Genomic DNA, 21,268 nt, shown 5'->3' on the forward strand with positions numbered 1-21,268 from the left:
CTGAAGCCTGTGCACTTAGAGCTTGGTTCTCCAGAGCAAGAGAAGCCACAATAAGAAGCCTGTGCACCACACCCAGAGAGAGCCGGTGCACAGAAACAAAGACCCAGCACAGTCATAACTCAATAAATAATTTAAAATAAATTGCCATACTTTTCTGTTCTAGTCTAAGCTAATATTTTTCCTATTTCTTGAAATTTTTTCATTTGGTTATTGCATGTATCTGAATAATGAAAATAGTCAATCTCTAGTTTTATGGATTTTTCTTTCTATTTTCTCATGGCTGCCTAATTACATACTATGTTGAAAAGCAAAAACAGTATAGTCTAGATAGGAGCCAAGATATATAGGCTCTTGTTCTGCTTGCCACTGGAAGTTAGACCATATATCTTTGAGATTCAACTTCTTTTATCTTGAATGAGGTGGTAAAACAAAGTTATTTTTAAGGTCTCATACATTGATCATGAGAATTAATTTCCTAAAAATTATACATATATAGAATTATAAGGAAAAAAGAGTAAAAAAAAATCAGCTGCACCATAAGGATGAAATAGACTAAAGAGAATAAAAGATATACCTGCAATTTCTTCTAAAGTATTGGCATGCATGTCCAGCAACACAGTTCCATTCAGAATACAACTTCTTAACTCAAATAAGCTGTGCAGTGAAAGAGTAGCCACATAAGGCTTGCTCCACCTTTCCCCTCCATCTTCCACATCTTCTTCAAATTTCAACCACCTATACAAATAAATAATATTATCAGCACATTGAGAGTTACACTGTAGATAAATGAATCTTTATCTCAATAATAAAAGGTAGACACATAAAGATATTGACATTATTTCCTGGTTTCAAGAGTTTTAGAAGTAAAAGCCAACCCAAGACCTCTGGTTTACTTCATTTCAATTACATTTAACATTCTATCTGTCATTGAAAGATATATTGAAAACAAAGAAAAACTTTAAGTTATTTTTATTAATTTTTTGGCACAGGAGTGGCTAGCAGCCATTGAGCGGTGCAGGAATGGGAAGCAGCGTGAGGACATACCCCATGTCCAAGGTCAGAAGCAGTGGCTGCACTTTGCTGGAGCAGCCGTGAAGGGATACCCCACGTCCAAGGTAAGAGAAACCCAAGTAAGCAGGTAGGCACTGAGAGAGGGCATCAGAGGGCAGATAGACCGAAACCACAATCACAGACAACTAGCCAATCTGATCACACGGACCACAGCCTCGTCTAACTCATGAAGCTAGCCCATGCCATATGGGCCTGACAGAATGCAGTCCACTAGAGAAGGGAATGGCAAATCACTTCAGTATTCTTGCCTTGAGAACCCCATGAACAGTATGAAAAGGCAAAAAGATAGGACACTGAAAGATGAACTCCCCAGGTCGGTAGGTGCCCAATATGATACTGGAGATCAGTGGAGAAATAACTTCAGAAAGAATGAAGGGATAGGGCCAAAGCAAAAACATCACCCAGTTGTGGATGTGACTGGTGATAGAAGCAAGGTCCGATGAAGTAAAGAGCAATATTGCATAGGAACTTGGAATGTTAGGTCCATGAATCAAGGCAAACTGGAAGTGGTTAAACAGGAGATGGCAAAAGTGAACATTGACATTCTAGGAATCAGCGAACTAAAATGGACTGGAATGGGTGAATTTAACTCAGATGACTATTTTATCTACTAAGACATGAGTTTGGGTAAACTCCGGGAGTTGGTGATGGATACGGAGGCCTGGCGTGCTGCGATTCATGGGGTTGCAAAGAGTCGGACACGACTGAGCGACTGAACAGAACTGAACAGAACTGTGGGCAGGGATCCCTTAGAAGAAATGGAGCAGCTATCATAGTCAACAAAAGAGTCCAAAATGCAGTACTTGGATGCAATCTCAAAAATGATAGAACGATCTCTGTTCGTTTCCAAAGAAAACCATTCAACATCACGGTAATCCAAGTCTATGCCTCGACCAGTAACACTGAAGAAGCTAAAGTTGAACAGTTCTATGAAGATCTATAAGACCTTTTAGAACTAATATCCAAAAAAGATGTGGTTTTCATTATAGAGGACTGGAATGCAAAAGAGGGAAGTCCGGAAACACCTGGAGTAACAGGCAAATTTGGCATTGGAGTACAGAATGAAGAAGGCAAAGGCTAATAGTGTTTTGCTAAGAGAACATCCTGGTCATAGCAAACACCCTCTTCCAACAACACAAGAGAAGACTCTACTCATGGACATCACCAGATGGTCGACACCAAAATCAGATAGATTATATTCTTTGCAGCCAAAGATGGAGAAGCTCTATACAGTCAACAAAAACAAGACCAGGAGCTGACCGTGGCTCAGATCATGAACTCCTTATTGCCAAATTCAGACTGAAATTGAAAAAAATGGGGAAAACCACTAAACCATTCAGGTATGACCTAAATCAAATCCCTTATGATTATACAGTGGAAGTAACAAATAGATTTAAGGGACTAGATCTGATAGACAGAGTGCCTGATGAACTATGGACAGAGGTTCATGACATTGTACTGGTGACTTCTATCATGAATCACCATCGAGACAGGGATCAAGACCATCCCTAGGAAAAAGAAATGCAAAAAAGCAAAATGACTGTCTGGGGAGGCCTTATAAATAGCTGTGAAAAGAACAGAAGTGAAAAGCAAAGGAGAAAAGGAAAGATACACCAGTTGAATGCAGAGCTCCAAAGAATAGCAAGGAGAGATAAGAAAGCCTTTCTCAGTGATCAATTCAAAGAAATCGAGGAAAACAACAGAATGGGAAAGACTAGAATCTCTTCAAGAAAATTAGAGATACCAAGGGAACATTACATGCAAAGATGGGCTCAATAAAGGACATAAATGGTATGGACCTGACAGAAGCAGAAGATATTAAGAAGAGGTGGCAAGAATACACGGAAGAACTGTACAAAAAAGATCTTCATGACCAAGATAATCACGATGGTGTGATCACTCACTTAGAGCCAGACATCCTGGAATGTGAAGTTAAGTGGGCCTTGGGAAGCATCACTACAAACAAAGCTAGTGGAGGTGATGGAATTCCAGTTGAGCTATTTCAAATCCTGAAAGATGATGCTGTGAAAGTGCTTCACTCAGTATGTCAGCAAATTTGGAAAAGTCAGCAGTGGCCACAGGACTGGAAAAGGTCAGTTTTCATTCCAATCCCAAAGAAAAGCAATGCCAAAGAATATTCAAAGTGAAAGGAAAGTGAAGTCGCTCAGTTGTGTCTGACTCTTTGTGACCCCATGGACTGTAGCCTACCAGGCTCCTCTGACCATGGGATTTTCCAGGCAATAGTACTGGAGTGGATTGCCATTTCCTTCTCCAGCGGATCTTCCTGATCCAGGGATGGAACCCAGGTCTCCCGCATTGTAGACAGATGCTTTACCATCTGAGCCACCAGGAAAGTCCATAAGAATGTTCAAACTACCCACAATTGCACTCATCTCACACGCTAGGAAAATAATGCTCAAAATTCTCCAAGCCAGGCTCAGCAATACGTGAAACCGTGAACTTCCAGATATTCAAGCTGGTTTTAGAAAAGGCAGAGGAACCAGAGATCAAATTGCAAACATCCTCTGGTTCATCGAAAAAGCAAGAGAGTTCCAGAAATACATCTATTTCTGCTTTATTGACTATGCCAAAGCCTTTGACTGTGTGGATCACAATAAACTGTGGAAAACTCTGAAAGAGATGGGAATACCAGACCACCTGACCTGCCTCTTGAGAAACCTGTTTGCAGGTCAGGAAGCAGCAGTTAGAACTGGACATGGAACAACAGACTGGTTCTAAATAAGAAAAGGAGTACGTCAAGGCTGTATATTGTCACCCTGCTTATTAAAATTATATGCAGAGTACATCATGAGAAATGCTGGGCTGGATGAAGCACAAGCTGAAATCAAGATTTCTGGGAGATATATCAATAACCTCAGATATGCAGATGATACCACCCTTACGGCAAAAAGTTAAGAAGAACTAAAGAACCTCTTGATGAAAGTGAAAGAGGAGAGTGAAAAAGTTGGCTTAAAGCTCAACATTCAGAAAACGAAGATCATGGCATCTGGTCCCATCACTTCATGGCAAATAGATGGGGAAACCGTGGAAACAGTGTCAGACTTTATTTTTTGGGGCTCCAAAATCACTGCAGATGGTGATTGCAGCCATGAAATTAAAAGACGCTTACTCCTTGGAATGAAAGTTATGACCAACCTAGACAGCATATTAAAAAGCAGAGACATTACTTCGCCAACAAAGGTCCATCTAGTCTAGGCTATGGTTTTTTCAGTAGTCATATGGATGTGAGAGTCGGACTACAAAGAAAGCTGAGTGCTGAAGAATTACGCTTTTGAACTGTGATGTTGTAGAAGACTCTTGAGAGTCCCTTGGACTGCAAGGAGATCCAACCAGTCCATCCTAAAGGAGATCAGTCATGGGTGTTCATTGTAAGGTCTGATGTTGAAGCTGAAACTCCAATACTTTGGCCACCTGTTGTGAAGAGCTGACTCATTTGAAAAGACCCTGATGTTGGGAAAGATTGAGGGCAGGAGGAGAAGGGGACAACAGAGGATGAAGTTGGATGGCTCTGCAACTCAATGGACATGAGTTTGGATGAACTCCGTGAGTTGGCGATGGACAGGGAGGCCTGGCGTGCTCGGTTCATGTGGTTGCAAAGAGCCGGACACGACTGAGTGACTGAATTGAACTGAACTGAGAATTATATTAATATAAGTGTTTAATCGGTCTTCCCTGGTGGCTCAGTGGTAGAGAATCTGCCTGCCAGTACAGAAGATGTGGGTTTGACCCCTGAATTGGGAAGATCTCCAGAATAAAATGGCAATCCACCGCAGTATACTTGCCTGGGAAATATCACAGACAGAGGAGCCTGGTGGGCTACAGTCCATGGGGTGGCAAGAGTCAGACAGTACTTAGCAAGTAAACAACAACAAATGTTTATTCAGTGGTCACAGGGAATCTGTAATAGAACTAATAAAGAGAATATACTTCATGGAATGATAATAAAATGCAAAAGGAAATGAAAGAGTAGTCATTTTTATTTAGTGGAAGGTCTAAAAACAATATATAAATCTTTTGAAAATTTTGCCCTTTGATTTTTAGAGAAACTAGTATATTTGGGGATTATTCTGCAGGAAAAATACTTATTAGGCCTGCTTGAATAAAATCTTGTGATTGCAGTCACTTCTAGGGACTAAATCTATGAGAACTGAGCTCAGATTGCATTACCTAAGTGTTCCTGCCAGGGCTAAGAATAGAAGACTCTTGATATACAGTGCCAAATGGGAAACCATTGCCTTCTTAGAGTGAAATGAACAGTAATATCTGAGATTTTTTTTCTAACTAAGATAAATGGAAGGAATAAAGAGAAACTGATGATTTTACTGCTTGGCAGTCATACTAAATATCTTATTCTTTTAAGTACTTCCTTTTAAATCTCAGCAGATAACCAATTTAATTCCACCATTTCTAACAAACCCTCACCTAAATGCCTCTCCTTTCTTAACTCCATACCATCTTCCTCATTTTTTTCCCTCTCCTTGTCACTTTTGCCCTAACTTCCTCTTGCCATGCAATATCACTTAAATTTCCTCTCTATATGATATTTTATTACTGTTTTACATTAAAAAATTATATATTCAAACACTCCAACTCCAACAGAGGACAAGTATGTAGTCTAGTAAACAATCAGTATATTGGCCAGCTAAAAAAGCTAACCAAAAGGGCTAGTCAGAAAGATTAGTGTGTAGAGTTCCAAGAAAGATAAAGAAACTCTGGATCTGTTTTTAGTGTTCAAGGACCAAAATGTCATGAAGTAAAAAGGAAACTAATAGGGAAAAATGGCTATGTCTGCCACAAGTTTAGAAAGGGGAGTATGCCTACACCCATCATGAGTTTATAGAATGTTTGAAGGTTGAAAAAACTTACACTTGAGCACAAAAGGCTGACAGCATCTCTTCAAATGGTGGCAATATTATAGCAATTTTATATATACATCTATATACAACATATGTATGTATTTTTGCCTACACAGTCCAGAATATTTTCATATTATGAATCTTAACAATTTTTACCCCTTTCAGGGTCATTATCCATCAGAGACCATGTGACAGTCATTAATACAGCTCATCAACTACAGCTTAGCAACCGAACAACAACAAAAGATTCAGTAACTGCCCCCATAATCAAAATATGTAACTGTTCCATCATCACAAATGAGCTTCCCTTATATTCTCAGTTTTCACCCTGTTTCTGTCCCCTTGTAATCATTAATCTTTTCTTCATCACTATAGTTTTGTCATTTTGAGGACATTCAGTCCACTTCAGTTCAGTTCAGTCGCTCAGTCATGTCTGACTCTTTGCAACCCCATGAATCGCAGCACGCCAAGCCTCCCTGTCCATCACCAACTCCTGGAGTTCACTCAAACTCACGTCCATTGAGTCGGTGATACCATCCAGCCATCTCATCCTCTGTCGCCCCCTTCTCCTCCTGCCCCCAATCCCTCCCTCCCAGCATCAGGGTCTTTTCCAATGAGTCAACTCTTCTCATGAGGTGGCCAAAGTACTGGAGTTTCAGCTTCAGCATCAGTCCTTCCAATGAACACCCAGGACTGATCTCCTTTAGGATGGACTGGTTGGACCTCCCTGCAGTCCAAGGGACTCTCAAGAGTCTTCTCCAACACCACAGCTCAAAAGCATCAATTCTTCCGCGCTCAGCTTTCGTCACAGTCCAAGTCTCACATCCATACGTGACCACTGGAAAAACCATAGCCTTGACTAGACAGACCTTTGTTGGCCAAGTGCGTAATCATACGGTTTGCAACTTTTGGAGGTAGACATCTTTCACTAAAGCACAATGTCTTTGAGATCTGTCGAAGCTGTTGTATGTATCAGTAGATTGTTCCTTTTTATTGGTGAAAAGATTTCCACTGTATGGATGTATCAGTTTATTTAACCACTCACCCAATGAAGAATGAGTTGTTTATAGGTTTTTGCTATCACAAATGAAGCTGCTATGAACATTCATGTAGAAGTTTTTGTGTGAATGTGTTTTCATCTCTCTAGGGTAAATGCCCAAGACTGTGATTGCTGAGTCCTATTTACTAATACATGCTTAGTTTTATAAGAAACTGTCAAACTGTTTTCTAGAGTAGTGCTACCATTTTACATTTGTGCCAGTAATAGCGGAGAGATCCAGTCTCTTGAATCCTCATCAGCATTTGCTATTATGACTATTTTTTTTATCTTAGTTATTCTCTTAGGTGTGCAGTGGTATCTCACAGTGGTTTTAATTTACATTTCTCTAATGACTTATGATTTTGAACACTGTTTACATCTCTATTTGTGACATGTTATGTCTTCTCTGAAAGGTTTTTTGTTTGTTTGCTTGTGTTTGCACATTTTCCTAATTGATTTGTTTTTATACTGTTGAACTTTGAAGCTCTTTACACATTCTGGACATAATATTTTAGTCAAATATGTGGTTTGCAAATATTTTCTCTCTGTCAGTAGTTTGTCTTCATCCTCTAACAGGTTGTTTTTTTCACAGCAAAAAGTTTTAATTCCAATGAAGTCAAATTTAAAAATATTTTCTTTTAGTTAAAAGATTGTGCTTTCAATATCATGTCTAAAAACTCATCTTCTAGCCCTTGGTCCTGAAGATCTTCTCCTACATTTCCCTAATATTTGTACAGCTTTATGTTTTACATTTAGATTTATGATTTATTTTGAATTAACATTGTATACACTGTTAAGTTTATATTGAAATTAATTTTTTTTTTTTACTTATAGAACTCTAATTGTGCTAGTACCATTTTTTGAAAAGACAATTCTTCCTTCACCTTTGTCAAAAATCGCTTAGTTGAACTTGGATTCAGTTCACTCGCTCAGTCATGTGCGACTCTTTGCAACCCCATGAATTGCAGCACGCCTGGCCTCCCAGGCATCACCAGCTCCCAGAGTTCACTCAAACTCATATCCATTGAATCAGTGATGCCATCCAACCATCTCATCCTCTCTCGTCCCCTTCTCCCCCCGTCAATCTTTCCCAGCATGAGGGTCTTTTCAAATGAGTCAGCTCTTTGCACCAGGTGGCCAAAGTATTGCAGTTTAAGTTTCAACATCAATCCTTCCAATGAATATTCAGGACTGATTTCCTTTAGGATGGACTGGTTGGATCTCCTTGCAGTCCAAGGGATTCTCAAGAGTCTACTCCAACACCGTAGAACTTGAGTTAGTCTATCTTAATTCTCTGTTCTGTTCCATTGATCTACATGTCTCTGAAAAGACATTTTAAAAACAAAACTACTTCCTTTAGAATAATGTCCTTCAAATTTAGAGTTTGGTCTTTCAGAAAAGAATGGAGACTCTTGGGAGTTTCATGCAGTTTGGATGACCAAATATAAGTTATATGCATGGATGGTTTGATATAACCATTATGAGTATTTCAGGAGGAAACATCAGATGCTTCCCATAAAAAGGAACCCACAAGTTACAAATATCAAGTTACTAAACACTTCAAGATTCAGTGCTTTATGCCAAATCCAGAATGATGCCAAAAGCTTTGAAAGATATTTAAATGAATATATTTTAAAGATATATACGTATATCTCTCTTTTCTGTTTTTCATTCCATTTCATACTCTAAAGATAGAAATTAGCAGGCCTGAGAACACACCAAATCCTGTTTCAAGATCTGTAGTCACTGAATATACTGTCAGTTGCAAAATGCCTGACTGCAGTTAATGACCTAAACTGCTGTAATTTATTCCAGTTTATTCCAATAAACTCAGCTGACACTTGTTTGACTAGCAAACCAAAGCAAACAGGAGTCTCATGAGCATGAATGAGATGTGAAAGACAATAAGAAAAACTGAAATTGTAGGCCAATTGCATGATATTTTCTATGGGGGAAGGGTGGATTTAAACTCTTTGAGTTTATTTTCATTTCCTTCAGTAACTCTGGGTCTGTTTTCATCCATAATTAACACATTGGAATCTCTTTCTACTAAGCAACAACAACATAAAATAGGTGTTTCCTGAATTCTTTGAGGATTAAGTTGATGATAATCTCCTCTACAATACACATATAAGAAATCTACAAAATAGAATTCTTCTGTAAATTAGAAATGGACTTTTTCTATGGAATTTAACTCTTTCTGTTTATTTTATTCTCACTAATTCAGTTTAACTTTTCTAATAATTTTATTCTCTGATTCTATCCAAATAGGGAGTTACTGTATCATCTAAAATCATAGCCTTGGGAAATGTCATGAAATTTCAAGAGAAAACATCTTTTTATGGGGTAGAGTTGGATATTGAGGGTTAAAAGGGAACATGGTTAGGATAGGGGCTGGAGAATAACATATGTGATCATAAAGTGCCTATTTCAAGGGGAAAGGGAAAATAAAATATATCCAAACTTAGAGTTTATTGACATTAGCTGTTCTTAACCATATTATTTTCACACCTCACACTCCACTGAAAAATCTTGATGACTTGAACCTCTACCAATTTTAAATATTGAATACCTCCACATCATGAATAAAATTAGTTTGATTTAATCATCCTTTTCCACATTACCATCTATGTATCATCAAATCCCTTGGTTTGCCTCTGCTAAGCTCATTTGTGGGAAACATTTTTAAAGGGCAACCACAGTGAGTCAAACATGTTGTTTCCACCATTGCACAGCTGTGGTACCTTTGCGTACTTTTCTATTAATAACATTACATGTTATTTATAAGTAGGACATTGTAATTGTGCTGATTTCATGAGCCCAGTCATATGGCTTCTTTTAGGGTCTTTAAAAGTGAACAGCTGGTTTTCACAAACATTTATTAAATAATTATGATTCAAAATTTAGCTTCAAAATCTAAAACTTTACCTAAGCTTTAATTGGCAACAACAGTGGGCACGAAAATTCTAGGTGTGATATATGGCAGGTGCAATGTGCTGATAAAATATCCTTTTTAATTTCTACTATTAGGGTGAAAAATTTTAATTACCCTCGGAATACTAATCAAAAGAAAGAAATAGTTCAAATGGTCAGGCTAATAATCTAATAGAATTAAACTGCATTTGAAAAATCAGATGGAGTCATGAATTAACAAAAACTAGTCTTTTTAGATGAACTAGGTTATCCAGAACAAAATTACTTTCACCACTTTAAAACCTACTTCATTTCTAAGTCCTCAATAAATATGTTCTGTTCTTTCCTGAAGTACTGTGCTTCAGCCAAAATTTACTACTCTTCTCTTCAATGTCTGTTACTATTTTGACTGCTTATCAGATGTTTATTTGAACCTCAAATATATGCACCAGAAGCAGGGCTAAGAACACAGGTCCTACCTAATAATATTAGAGCATACTAATAATTAACTAGATCATCTCTTACATCCTTTATAAATAAGTAGCAACATTTTTGGTGACTTAGAATAAAATGTTATTCAAGTTAATCCATTAGAGCATGATAAAACCTTACCTGCTCAACTGTGATAGGCAGAGAGCTAGATTCTGGTATTACTCAGCTATCTCTTAGCTTGAAGAGAGTGGGAAAGTTACAAGAAGTTAGTGTTTAAAAGGAATAGATCACCATTTGATCTAGAAGGTAAAAAAACTCTAGATTTTTACATCAGAACACATATTCCTATCTTAATTCTCTGCTCTATTCTGAGGGATGAGAAAGAAGAAATATATTTTTTTAAAAATGCTGCCAAGAAGTAATTCTCAGCAGTTGATTAAAGAAACTGTAATCAGAGCTATACAGTCATCATAACCATCAATCTTCTTCGTTTAAGTCAGCCAGGAAAGCTTGTTTCTTAGAACTAGTTGAGGATGGATGATTCTAGCCTTAAACAGGGAGGTTTGTACTTTAAATTCCTTATCAACAACTTTTCATCATAAAAGAGCAAAATTTATAAAACTAATTGGTGGAGAATACTATCATATATTGTTTTTCTGTCATCAAAAAAGATGAGCACACATATTATGTCTTTGAAAATAGTACTTAGGTTTTGATGCAGTTGGAAGAAAAAAATTAGGCAGATGGTTCTTAATCTTAAAATTTTCCAGGTCACATATTAATAAAAACTGTTTCAAATTTAGTTCTATATTTAAAATATTATAATAGCATTAGAAAGAATTTAATTTATATATATTTTTTCATTAAAAAGGGTAATTCACACAGAATAACATACCCTAGTTTTAAGGCATTAAAAAACACAAATAACAAAAATGAATGACTTGAAATAAAACCAGTAAAGGAAATAAACAGCTAGTTCTCTGGAAAAACATAAAAACATATGAAAAGATGTTCAATCTCACTAATAATTAAAAATACAACAAAGATTAAAACAATGAAATTGATTTTGCACCTATAAAGTTAGCTAAAATTTTTACAAGTTTGATGATTTTTGGTAGTGTGCTGCAATTCATGGGGTCACAAAGAGTCAGACACGACTGAGCGACTGAACTTAACTGAACTTGAACATTCTTTGGTATTGCCTTTCTTTGGGATTGGAATGAAAACTGACCTTTTCCAGTGCTGGGGCCACTGCTGAGTTTTCCAAATTTGCTGGCATATTGAGTGCAGCACTTTCACAGCATCATCTTTTAAGATCTGAAATAGCTCAACTGGAATTCCATCACCTCCACTAGCTTGTTCGTAATGATGTTTCCTAAGGCCCACTTGACTTCGCATTCCAGGATGTCTGGCTCTAGGTGACTGATCACACCATCGTGGTTATCTGGGTCATGAAGATCTTTTTTGTATAGTTCTTCTGTGTGTATTTGCCACCTCTTTATATCTTCTGCTTCCCTTAGGCCCATACCATCTGTCCTTTATTCTTCCCATCTTTGTATGAGATGTTTCCTTGGTGTCTCTACCTTTCTTGGAGTGCTCTCTAGTCTTTCCCATTTTATTGTTAACCCTATGTATGCCTGCAGTTCCTTGTGCACAGCTGGATCACAGCATTCATTATACAGTATTCACAACTTTGTTTACTTATCTAAATCCCGCATTAGAGGTGAGGTTCTTAAAAGCAAGATCTAAGTTGCTTGTTTTCCTTGTTTGGCTGCACAGAGCAGCTTGTATGATCTTTGTTCCCCAACCAGGGACTGAACTCAGGCCCTCTGCAGTGAAAGCATGAAGTCCTAACCACTGAACAGCCAGGGTATTCGCTAAGATTTTTGTTGTTGTTGCTGTTCTATTGCATTTAGCACACAATAGAACATAAATGTTAGAAAAGAAGAATGAAAAAAAAATGCAAATTTATTTATTTTGCAAATAAATTTATTGTATTTATAAATAAATAAATGCAAATTTATTGCTCTTTTATCACAAGTCATCAAATGGCAATATAGAAATATTCATTGTAAGTGACAGGAAAAGTAATCCTTTAAGAATAATTTTTTAAAAACCACTATGTTTAAATGTATACATTTCATAGAAACACATTACAAATATTTTTACCCTCAACAAATAGTACATAAATCCAGGACTCCAACTAAAATCTCATAAAATTTTTGTCCTTTCTTTTAAAAAGTCCCACATAATATTACCAGTTGGAGCACAAGTTAATAATTGAAAAGATACAAATAAATTACTGTTAGATAGCTATTGTTTCCCAGATGACACACAAATTATGCTATTGTTTATCTTGAAGACTGCAGCTGCTGCTGATTCTGCATCACTGTTTACTATAATTACAGCCTTCGGATTTCATTCTGACCCATATGCCATTATAGGATATGCCCAGGCCAGATGAGCAATTTCAGAAATCAGCAGCACTGATGGATGTTTGCAAAGTTGTGGCAACAGAAATCTCTTTTTTTTCTGATAGTATGAAAATTCTTTATCATCACTTCCCCCTTCAACCAAAAATTCCTCACCTGGCTGTTTCTCGCCACTCAGCATCCTCACCTTCACGCCAGCAAATCTCATCGAGTTCTGTGAAGAGGTCATGAGGAATGTGCTCCTCATCATCATCCTCCGTCCCAAGAATAAACTGTACTCGCTGTGACGGGGTGTCTATGGATGCCAGAGACAAGAACATGCATCAGCAAGACCTGGAGCTGCGAATGTCCCAGTTACCACCTTCACACCACTCGCATCTCCCCGACCGAAGCACTCACTCAGAATAGACTTGAGAAATTAAGATGAACTCAGTATTACATTAAGTCCAGTAAAATATGGGATCGTAAACACATAAAATGTAAGTATATAATGTACTATATTATCAAAGATAAAATCAAACGTAATGATTATTTTGGATTACTTAAGCATCACGGAAAATATTTCCACATCTCTCATACACACATGCACTGTTTCTCTCATCACATTGCTACACTTTATGGTCATATTCAGAAGAGCAGACTATGATAAAATTCACTTATATTAAAACTGTGCTGAATATAACTCACCAAAAAGAACTCCTTTGCGAGGCTTCTTGACAATTACACCCTTATCCTTCCCCTCACCCCTTGCAACCATTAATCTGGTCCCTACTGCTATAGTTTTGCCTTTTACAGAATGCCATACAAGTGGAAACATATGGTGTATAGCTTTTAGAGACTGTTATTCACGTACCAATATGCCTTTAAGGTTTTGAAATTTATCTGTGTCACAGAATATATCAGTAATTCATTCGTTTTATTGCTAAGTAATAGTCCATTATATGAATGTACCTTGTTTTGCTTATCTATTCATTTGTTGAAGGATATTAAATTTACAGTTTTTTCAATTATGAATAGAACTGCTATAAATATTCCAAATTTTTGTGTGAGTGTAAATTTTTATTCTCTGGGGTAAATACCTAGGAGTAGAATTGTTGGGTTACCTGGTAAATATATGTTCAATCAAGACATTTGTGAAAATTATAAAACTTTACTGAATGATATAAAAGTAGACCTAAATAAATGAATATATTTATATTAATGGAAAAGCCCAATAGTGGAAAACCATCTTATAAATTCAATGCTATTACAAGAAAATATCTGGTATTTTCAACTATTTTTTAAAACACAAGAGAATGAATAAATCAGTAACAAACCACAGTGATCACTTAAATCTATAATATTAAATATTTTGTGAAAATAAACCAATTAATAAGTAACTTAAAGGATTAGGTTATAATTAAGTCACAACTGGGAGGATTTTAGAAGTCAAAAGTGAAAAAGATACATATAATATAAAATATTATATAGTCTCATACTTTTTGTATCAATAAATGTTTGCAGTGGGGCCCTAGCTTCTGCCTACCTTAATAGCCTTACCTTTTGCCTTGTAATTCCACTCTGGGTACCTTAGTTTTCTTTCAGATTTTTAAAAATAGCATGTTCCTTCCCATTTCAGGGCCACTGCACATACTGTCTCCTCTAGCTCTCCTGTATCTTTCATCATCTACTTCACTATAATATACTTTGGCAAGCCTACCTAATCAGACTCATGAAACACACACACGAGCACTCATATGCAACAATTAAGTCAGGCACTTGTTATCTTAATTCACAGCACTCTATATTTCTCCTTGTTATACTTTCCTTAATTGCAATTTAAAATTTACTGTTCAATAACAAATTAAATACTTTAAGTAGAAAATATTTCCAGCTGCCAGAATTAGTTTCCTAGAAGATAGGATCAAGTTCCTAAAGAAGAATAATGCATGCAAAAAATACTTTTAAAATTATCAAGCATCATGCAAATATTATTAATGATGACTGATGCTGATGCTAGTGGTAGTAGGGATGGATACAATGAAAATATAGCCCTGTGAAAACAGAAAGGTTTAGAATTTGAAGCAGGGAGAATGAGAAAATACCAGTGCCATTAATTGAAAGAGGTTTATAACATGGATGAGCCTTGAAGATGCTAAGTGAAATGAGAGACAGAGAAACACAAATACTATTAATATATGATCTTACTTATATGTGGAATCTAAAAAAAGACAAAACAGTAAAACCAAAGCATTAGCTGCTCAGTCTTTGTGACCCCGTGTACTGTAGCCCACCAGGCTCCTCTGTCCATGGAATTCTCCAGGCAAGAATACTGGTGTAGATAGCCATTCCCTTCTCCAAGGGATCTTCCTGACCCAGAGATTGAACTCATATCTCCTGTGTTGCAGGCAGATTCTTTACCATCTGAGCTAAACTCATGGAAAAAGATTTCAGACTTGTGCTTACCAGTAGTATGGAGTGGAAAGAGGAGAAAGTGGAGAAAAATGGTCAAAAGGTATAAACTTCCAGTTTTAAGTACTAGGGATGTAATAGACAACATGATGAATATACTTAATACAGCTTTATGATATGTAAGTAAGTTGTTGAGTAAATTCTACGAGTTCTCATCCGTGATGAATGTTAACTAAACCTATCACGGCAGTCATTTCACAACATATGTAAAGCAAACCATCATGTACTCATACTATGAGGTATGTCAGTTATTTTTCAACAAAACTTGGGAAAAAAGGGTGGTCAGAATGAGGAGCCAGTATTGTAGGCTGAGAGCACAGGAGACATCTTTTAGATATGCTGACTTTGAGGTGATTATAGTTCAAACACATAAAGATGATCACAGGACTGCTGGATATTTGATTCAGTAAAGAGGACAAAGTCAGAGGTAAAGACACAGGTTGCATTTAACTAGAGAAGTAATATGATTACAACGAATGAGGACTCAAAAATGAAAGACAAGAGAAGGCTCAGTATCAAGGGAATTATATGATTTAATATTTAGGATGAGGAAGAGGAGTTAAAAAATCAGAAAAGGATTAGACAGATATGTAAAAGGATTGGTACACTGAACAAATATATAATGAACACCCTCCACTTGTCAGGTGAATTAGACAGACATAAACAGAAGGAAAAAAAAACCTCTGCCCTTATAAAACTTACATTTGATTAAAAGAGTAGTATAACAGGGTCAAGGTAGAAAAGAACAAGTCAATAATGTCAGATGCTGTAGAATCATTGATGAGAACTAAGAGCAATAGGATTTTAATAGCTCAATATTCAATAGCACTGGAATTCCAAAGACCATATATTACTTTTACAATCATAAATAAACTATGTCTATCGGAATATAGGCCATATTTTCAACAAATGGTTACTTAAAATCAAATTTACAAAGTTATACTATAGGAAGAAAACCACTAATAGAATCAAAATTGGAAATAAGCAAGTTCCTTTGCAAACTTTGATCTTTTCATTACTAGTTATGTTACTCAAACTAATTTAGTTACTCACATGCTAATTATAAAGTGGTTGGCTATGGTGAGACTATAAGACAAGGGAAAAAGCCAAAATTGATTTTTAAAAGTATCAATATCTTCTATGGATCAAGCATTTTCATATAATATCTCTTTATGTCTGAGTAATAACCTACTCAAAAGGACACACATCACTCAGTCTGAAAATGCAATGAACATAATGAAAGAGCTAGAACATCTATGTCACAGATAAGAAGACTCAATATTAACAGGATGACAGTTCTTCCCAACTTGATCTGTAGATTTAATGCAATCCCAATCAAAATCCCGTCAAGTTATTTTATGGACACCAACAAACTGATTCTAAAGCTTATATGGAAAGGTAAAGGCAGAAGACCCAGAATAGCCAACAAAATATTGAAGGAGTGGATACGACTGAGCGACTTTACTTTCACTTTTCATTTTCATGCATTGGAGAAGGAAATGGCAACCCACTCCAGTGTTCTTGCCTGGAGAATCCCAGGGACGGGGGAGTCTGGTAGGAGTCTATGGGGTTGCAGAGTTGGACACGACTGAAGCGACTTAGCAGCAGCAGCAGAACAAAGTTAGAGGACTGACATTCCACAACTTCAAGACTTACTATAGAGCTACAACAATCAGGACAGTGTGATAATGGCAGAACAGACAAAGAGACCAATGGAACAGAATAAAGAGCCCAACTATAGAATTCCGTAAATACAGTCATCTGATTTTTGACAAAGGAGCCAGGGTAGTAGAGTTTCTTCAACAAATGGGCATCCACATGCAAAAACACAGATCTAGACACAGACCTTACAACACTTTTCCAAAATAAACTCAAAACGGATTGTGTGTGTGTGTGTGTGTGTGTGTGTGACACATGTGCACTCAATCATGTCTGACTCTTTTGCAACTCCAGGGACTGTAGCCCACCAGGCTCCTCTGTGCATGGGATCTTCCAGGTGAGAGTGGAGTGGGTTGCCATTTCCTCCTCCAGGGGATCTTCCCCACCCAAAGATCAAACCGACATCTCTTGAGCCTCCTGCATTGGCAGATGGATTCTTTACCACTGCACCACCTGGAAGTCCCAAAAATGGATCATAGATCTACATGTAAAACACAAACACATAAAACCCTCAGAAGATAACATAGGAGAAAACCTAGATGACTCTGAGTATGGTGGTGCCTTTTTAGATACAGCACCAAAGATAACAATCCATGAATGAAAGACAATGTCAAAAAAATTGGAAGACAGCTACAGACTTGAAAAAGGCACGTCTGATAAAGGACTAGTATCCAAAATACACAAAGACATCTTAATACTCAACATTAATAAGACCAATATGAGAGTCCCTTGGCTGCAAGGAGATCCAACCAGTCCATCCTAAAGGAAATCAGTCCTGAATATTCATCGGAAGGACTGATGCTTAAGCTGAAACTCCAATATTCTGGCCACCTGATGCAAAGAACTGACTCCTTGGAAAAGATCCTGATGCTGGGAAAGATTGAAGGCAGGAGGAGAAGGGGACGACAGAGGATAAGATGGTTGGATGGCATCACCAATTCAATGGACATGAGTTTGAGTAAACTTCAGGAGTCGGTGATAGACCGGGAGGCCTGACATGCTGCAGTTCATAGGGTCACAAAGAGTTGGACATGACTGAACTGAACTGAATAAAACCAACAACTTCTTTTTAAAAAACAGGTCAACAATTTTAATGGGTAACTCACCAAAGAAGATATACAGATGGGAAATAAATATATGAAAAGATGCTCCACATCATATGTTATCAGGGAAATTCAGAACAACGAGATAACATTATACACATATTAAAATGCCCCCAATCCAGAATTCTAACCACACCAAATCCCGGCAAGGATGTGAAGCAACAGAAACTCTCATTCACTGCTGCTGGAAATGTAAAACCTTACGGCCGCTTTGGAAGATGACTTAGCTTCTTATAAAACCAACCATACTTTTAGTACATGATCCAGTAATTGCTCTACTTGGTACTTACCCAAAGGAGTTGAAACATGCCTACCAAAGAAACTCTATACATGGATGTTTATAGCAGCTTTATTCATAACTGCCAAAACTTGAAAGAAAGCAAGATGTCCTTCAGTAGGTGAATGGATAAATATGTTATGACTCATCCAGACAACAAAATATAATTCAATGCTAAAGTTAAATGAGATACTAAGCTATGAAAAGACATGGAGGAATCTTACATGTGTATTAATTGGTGAAAGAACCTAATGTATGAAATCATACATTCTGTATGATTTCAACTATGTGACATTCTGGAAAACCACAGTAAGAGTAAAAAGGTCAGTGGTTATTGGAAGTGGGAATGGGATGAAAGGACTAAATATAGAGGATTTTTAGGGCATTAAAGCATTCTGTATGATATTAAAATGACAGACATATGCCATTATACATTTGTTCAATCCCATAGATACACAACACCAAAGTGAGCCCTAAGGTAAACTATGGCTTTGGACATGACTATGATGTGTCCACACAGGTTCATCCTTGGTAAAAATGTACTATTCTGGTGAGCAATATTAATAGTAGGGGACACAAGGAATGGGAGCAATGAGCATATGAGAATTCTTTCTACCTTCCTGTGAATTTTGACATAAACCTAAAACTGTTCTAAAAAATAAAGGTTTAAAATGTAGGGCTCCTCAGTTTTCAAATTGTTTAATTGTTCCCACCAATATGCACCACTGTATCATACATATAATGATATATATTCAAGAAATTATAAGAAAAAGGAAAAAGAAGCTACATTTACATAGTTTATTTGCTTCAGGCATTGACAAAACATTTCTCTTTTAGAATGCTAATATGTAAGATTTGGTTTTATTACCAAATATTTTAAGAAATTTGATAACTAAATTTTATAGCAAAATGAATAAGAATTAAGTCAATAGAAAAGTCTCCAGCTTAACTAATTCAAAAGAAGATGCCAATTTCCTAGATGTAATATGAATGTTGATTTTGAAATGAGGCTGCTGAATTCCCATGAATATCCTTAAGGAAATTACAGTGTAGCAAATACATTTATGATTTAGTTTATCTGAAACAAGATGCTAATATTATATTTTTCCTAAAAGCATAATATCTGGGTGATAATAATAAATACTAAACCCAATATTAGAGTCAAGACAGCCTGTTACCTTTATGACTGGTTGCTCTGGACCAAAAAAAAAAAACCACCCTTAAATCAGAATTTCAAATAGCTACATAAAAAGAGAAAAAATTGCAATTTTATAGTTACACTAAGAAATCAATTATATTTTTCTATTAGACCTACTCATGTGACAAGACATAGCAGTTTCATATCTCACAACAGCCTATTTTAACTACTAACTCACTTATCACATTCCAGAGCAGCCATGCCTCAACACTGGCATTATGTTTCTCATGCTTTTGAAACAATTTCTCTCATCACTGTTTTCAGTGACTTATTTCAGTTTATTCTGCATCAGTAATATGGGGATCTATAATATTTACCATGTACCCAATCTCCCTAACTCTACTATGTGCAGGAACCTTATGTTTAAGACTTCTTAGTGTTTCCCCTAATAAAGCATGAGGATCACTCATCACAACATAGCCATGAAATAATATGAAGAAATAAGAACCTCACAGTTATGAATAAAGAGGTTTTGAAAGTCTGAGGTAGGGTATCATATATATAAAAGACTTCTCAAAGACACAATGATAACAGCATAGGAAATAATTTAAAAAGTAGGATAATTTATTCTTAGACAAAAGATATTTTATTTGGGTTTTAAATAAATAGAACTTCTTGTATCTGGCTTTTCATTCTTCAAAGTAGAAATGATTTTTCAGATATTAGGTTATGCTCACAAAAATCTTTTTATGATCATCCTATCACCATAATGTCTTAAAAAGAGATTCAGATTATGTTTCAACACAGCAAATGTTCAAAATGTGTTCTTCAATGACCTTTTAAATGTCTATTCAACTTAAAATTATATGACATAAATCATGTAAATTATAGTAATATCAATATCAGAAAAAAATTTTTAAGCATAAATATTTTTCTTATGTTGATAGCAATTTTATTTATTTTTAAGATAGCCACTGAAAACATCCTGACCTGCATGCTCAGTCATGCCCGACTCTTTGCAACCTCAGGGACTATATAGCCCGCCAGGCTCCTCTGTCCATAGATCACTGTAATACAAACTGTAGCTAAGGCTCTAATAGATTAAGATAAGAATTTGTTTCTGTATTTAGTAAAATTATAATGGAAATAAATTACAAAATATAGAAAACTACACTAGTGAATAAGGGTCTCAGCCTCTTAGTAGCCTCTTCTGGAATATGTAGATACATAAGACAGTATCATTAAAAGAATGAACGTATAAGCCACAAGTGTGGGAAGATAATTGAAATATAAAAACAAAAGACTTATATCCATAATATGTAAAGAACTTCCACAAATCAAAAAGAAAAAACAAGCAATTAAAAAAAAAACAAGCATAATATCTGAATAGGCACTTCATAGAAGAGACTATCCAAATGGCCAAAAGGCAAATGCTAAGTTACATAACCTCACTGGTAATCAAGAAATGCAAATTAAGACAATGACATACCATTATGCTCCTGATCAGATGGTTAATGTTAACAGAACGAAACTGTCAGGTGTTCATTAGAATGTAAACAACAAACGCTCTCACACTTTACTGGTAAAAGTATAGACATGCACCCTACTTTGGAAACTGATATCATCTCCTAAAATTGAAATACACATATCCTATGACTCAGTAATAAATAATTTCATTCTTAGGTATGAGAAATGCATATATGCACCAAGAGCCAAGAGACATATGTTCACAGCACCATTCTTCATAGTATCTTCAAAAATTACATGATCTAAATGTCCATAAATAGTAGAATGCATGGTATTTACAAATGAATGAATACTATGCCATAATAAAACTGAATAAACCAAAGTGAAAGTGAAAGTGAGGTCGCTCAGT

General features: G+C 36.2%; 1 protein-coding gene across 2 annotated transcripts in view; it reads right to left on the reverse strand.

The window, feature by feature from the left end:
• The window catches only part of SLC4A10 (solute carrier family 4 member 10), a 343,935-nt gene that overhangs the window by 156,247 nt on the left and 166,420 nt on the right, over window positions 1–21,268 (reverse strand). For both annotated transcript variants that reach the window (XM_069574340.1, XM_069574339.1), the window contains exons 4-5: window positions 12,921–13,059; window positions 575–735 (exon numbers count right to left, since the gene is read on the reverse strand). In XM_069574340.1, the coding sequence (XP_069430441.1) occupies window positions 575–735; window positions 12,921–13,059 (300 nt within the window). The remainder of the gene's footprint in view (window positions 1–574; window positions 736–12,920; window positions 13,060–21,268) is intronic.

This window comes from Ovis canadensis, chromosome 2 (genome assembly GCF_042477335.2).
Source record: "Ovis canadensis isolate MfBH-ARS-UI-01 breed Bighorn chromosome 2, ARS-UI_OviCan_v2, whole genome shotgun sequence".
NCBI classification, from domain to species: domain Eukaryota; kingdom Metazoa; phylum Chordata; class Mammalia; order Artiodactyla; family Bovidae; genus Ovis; species Ovis canadensis.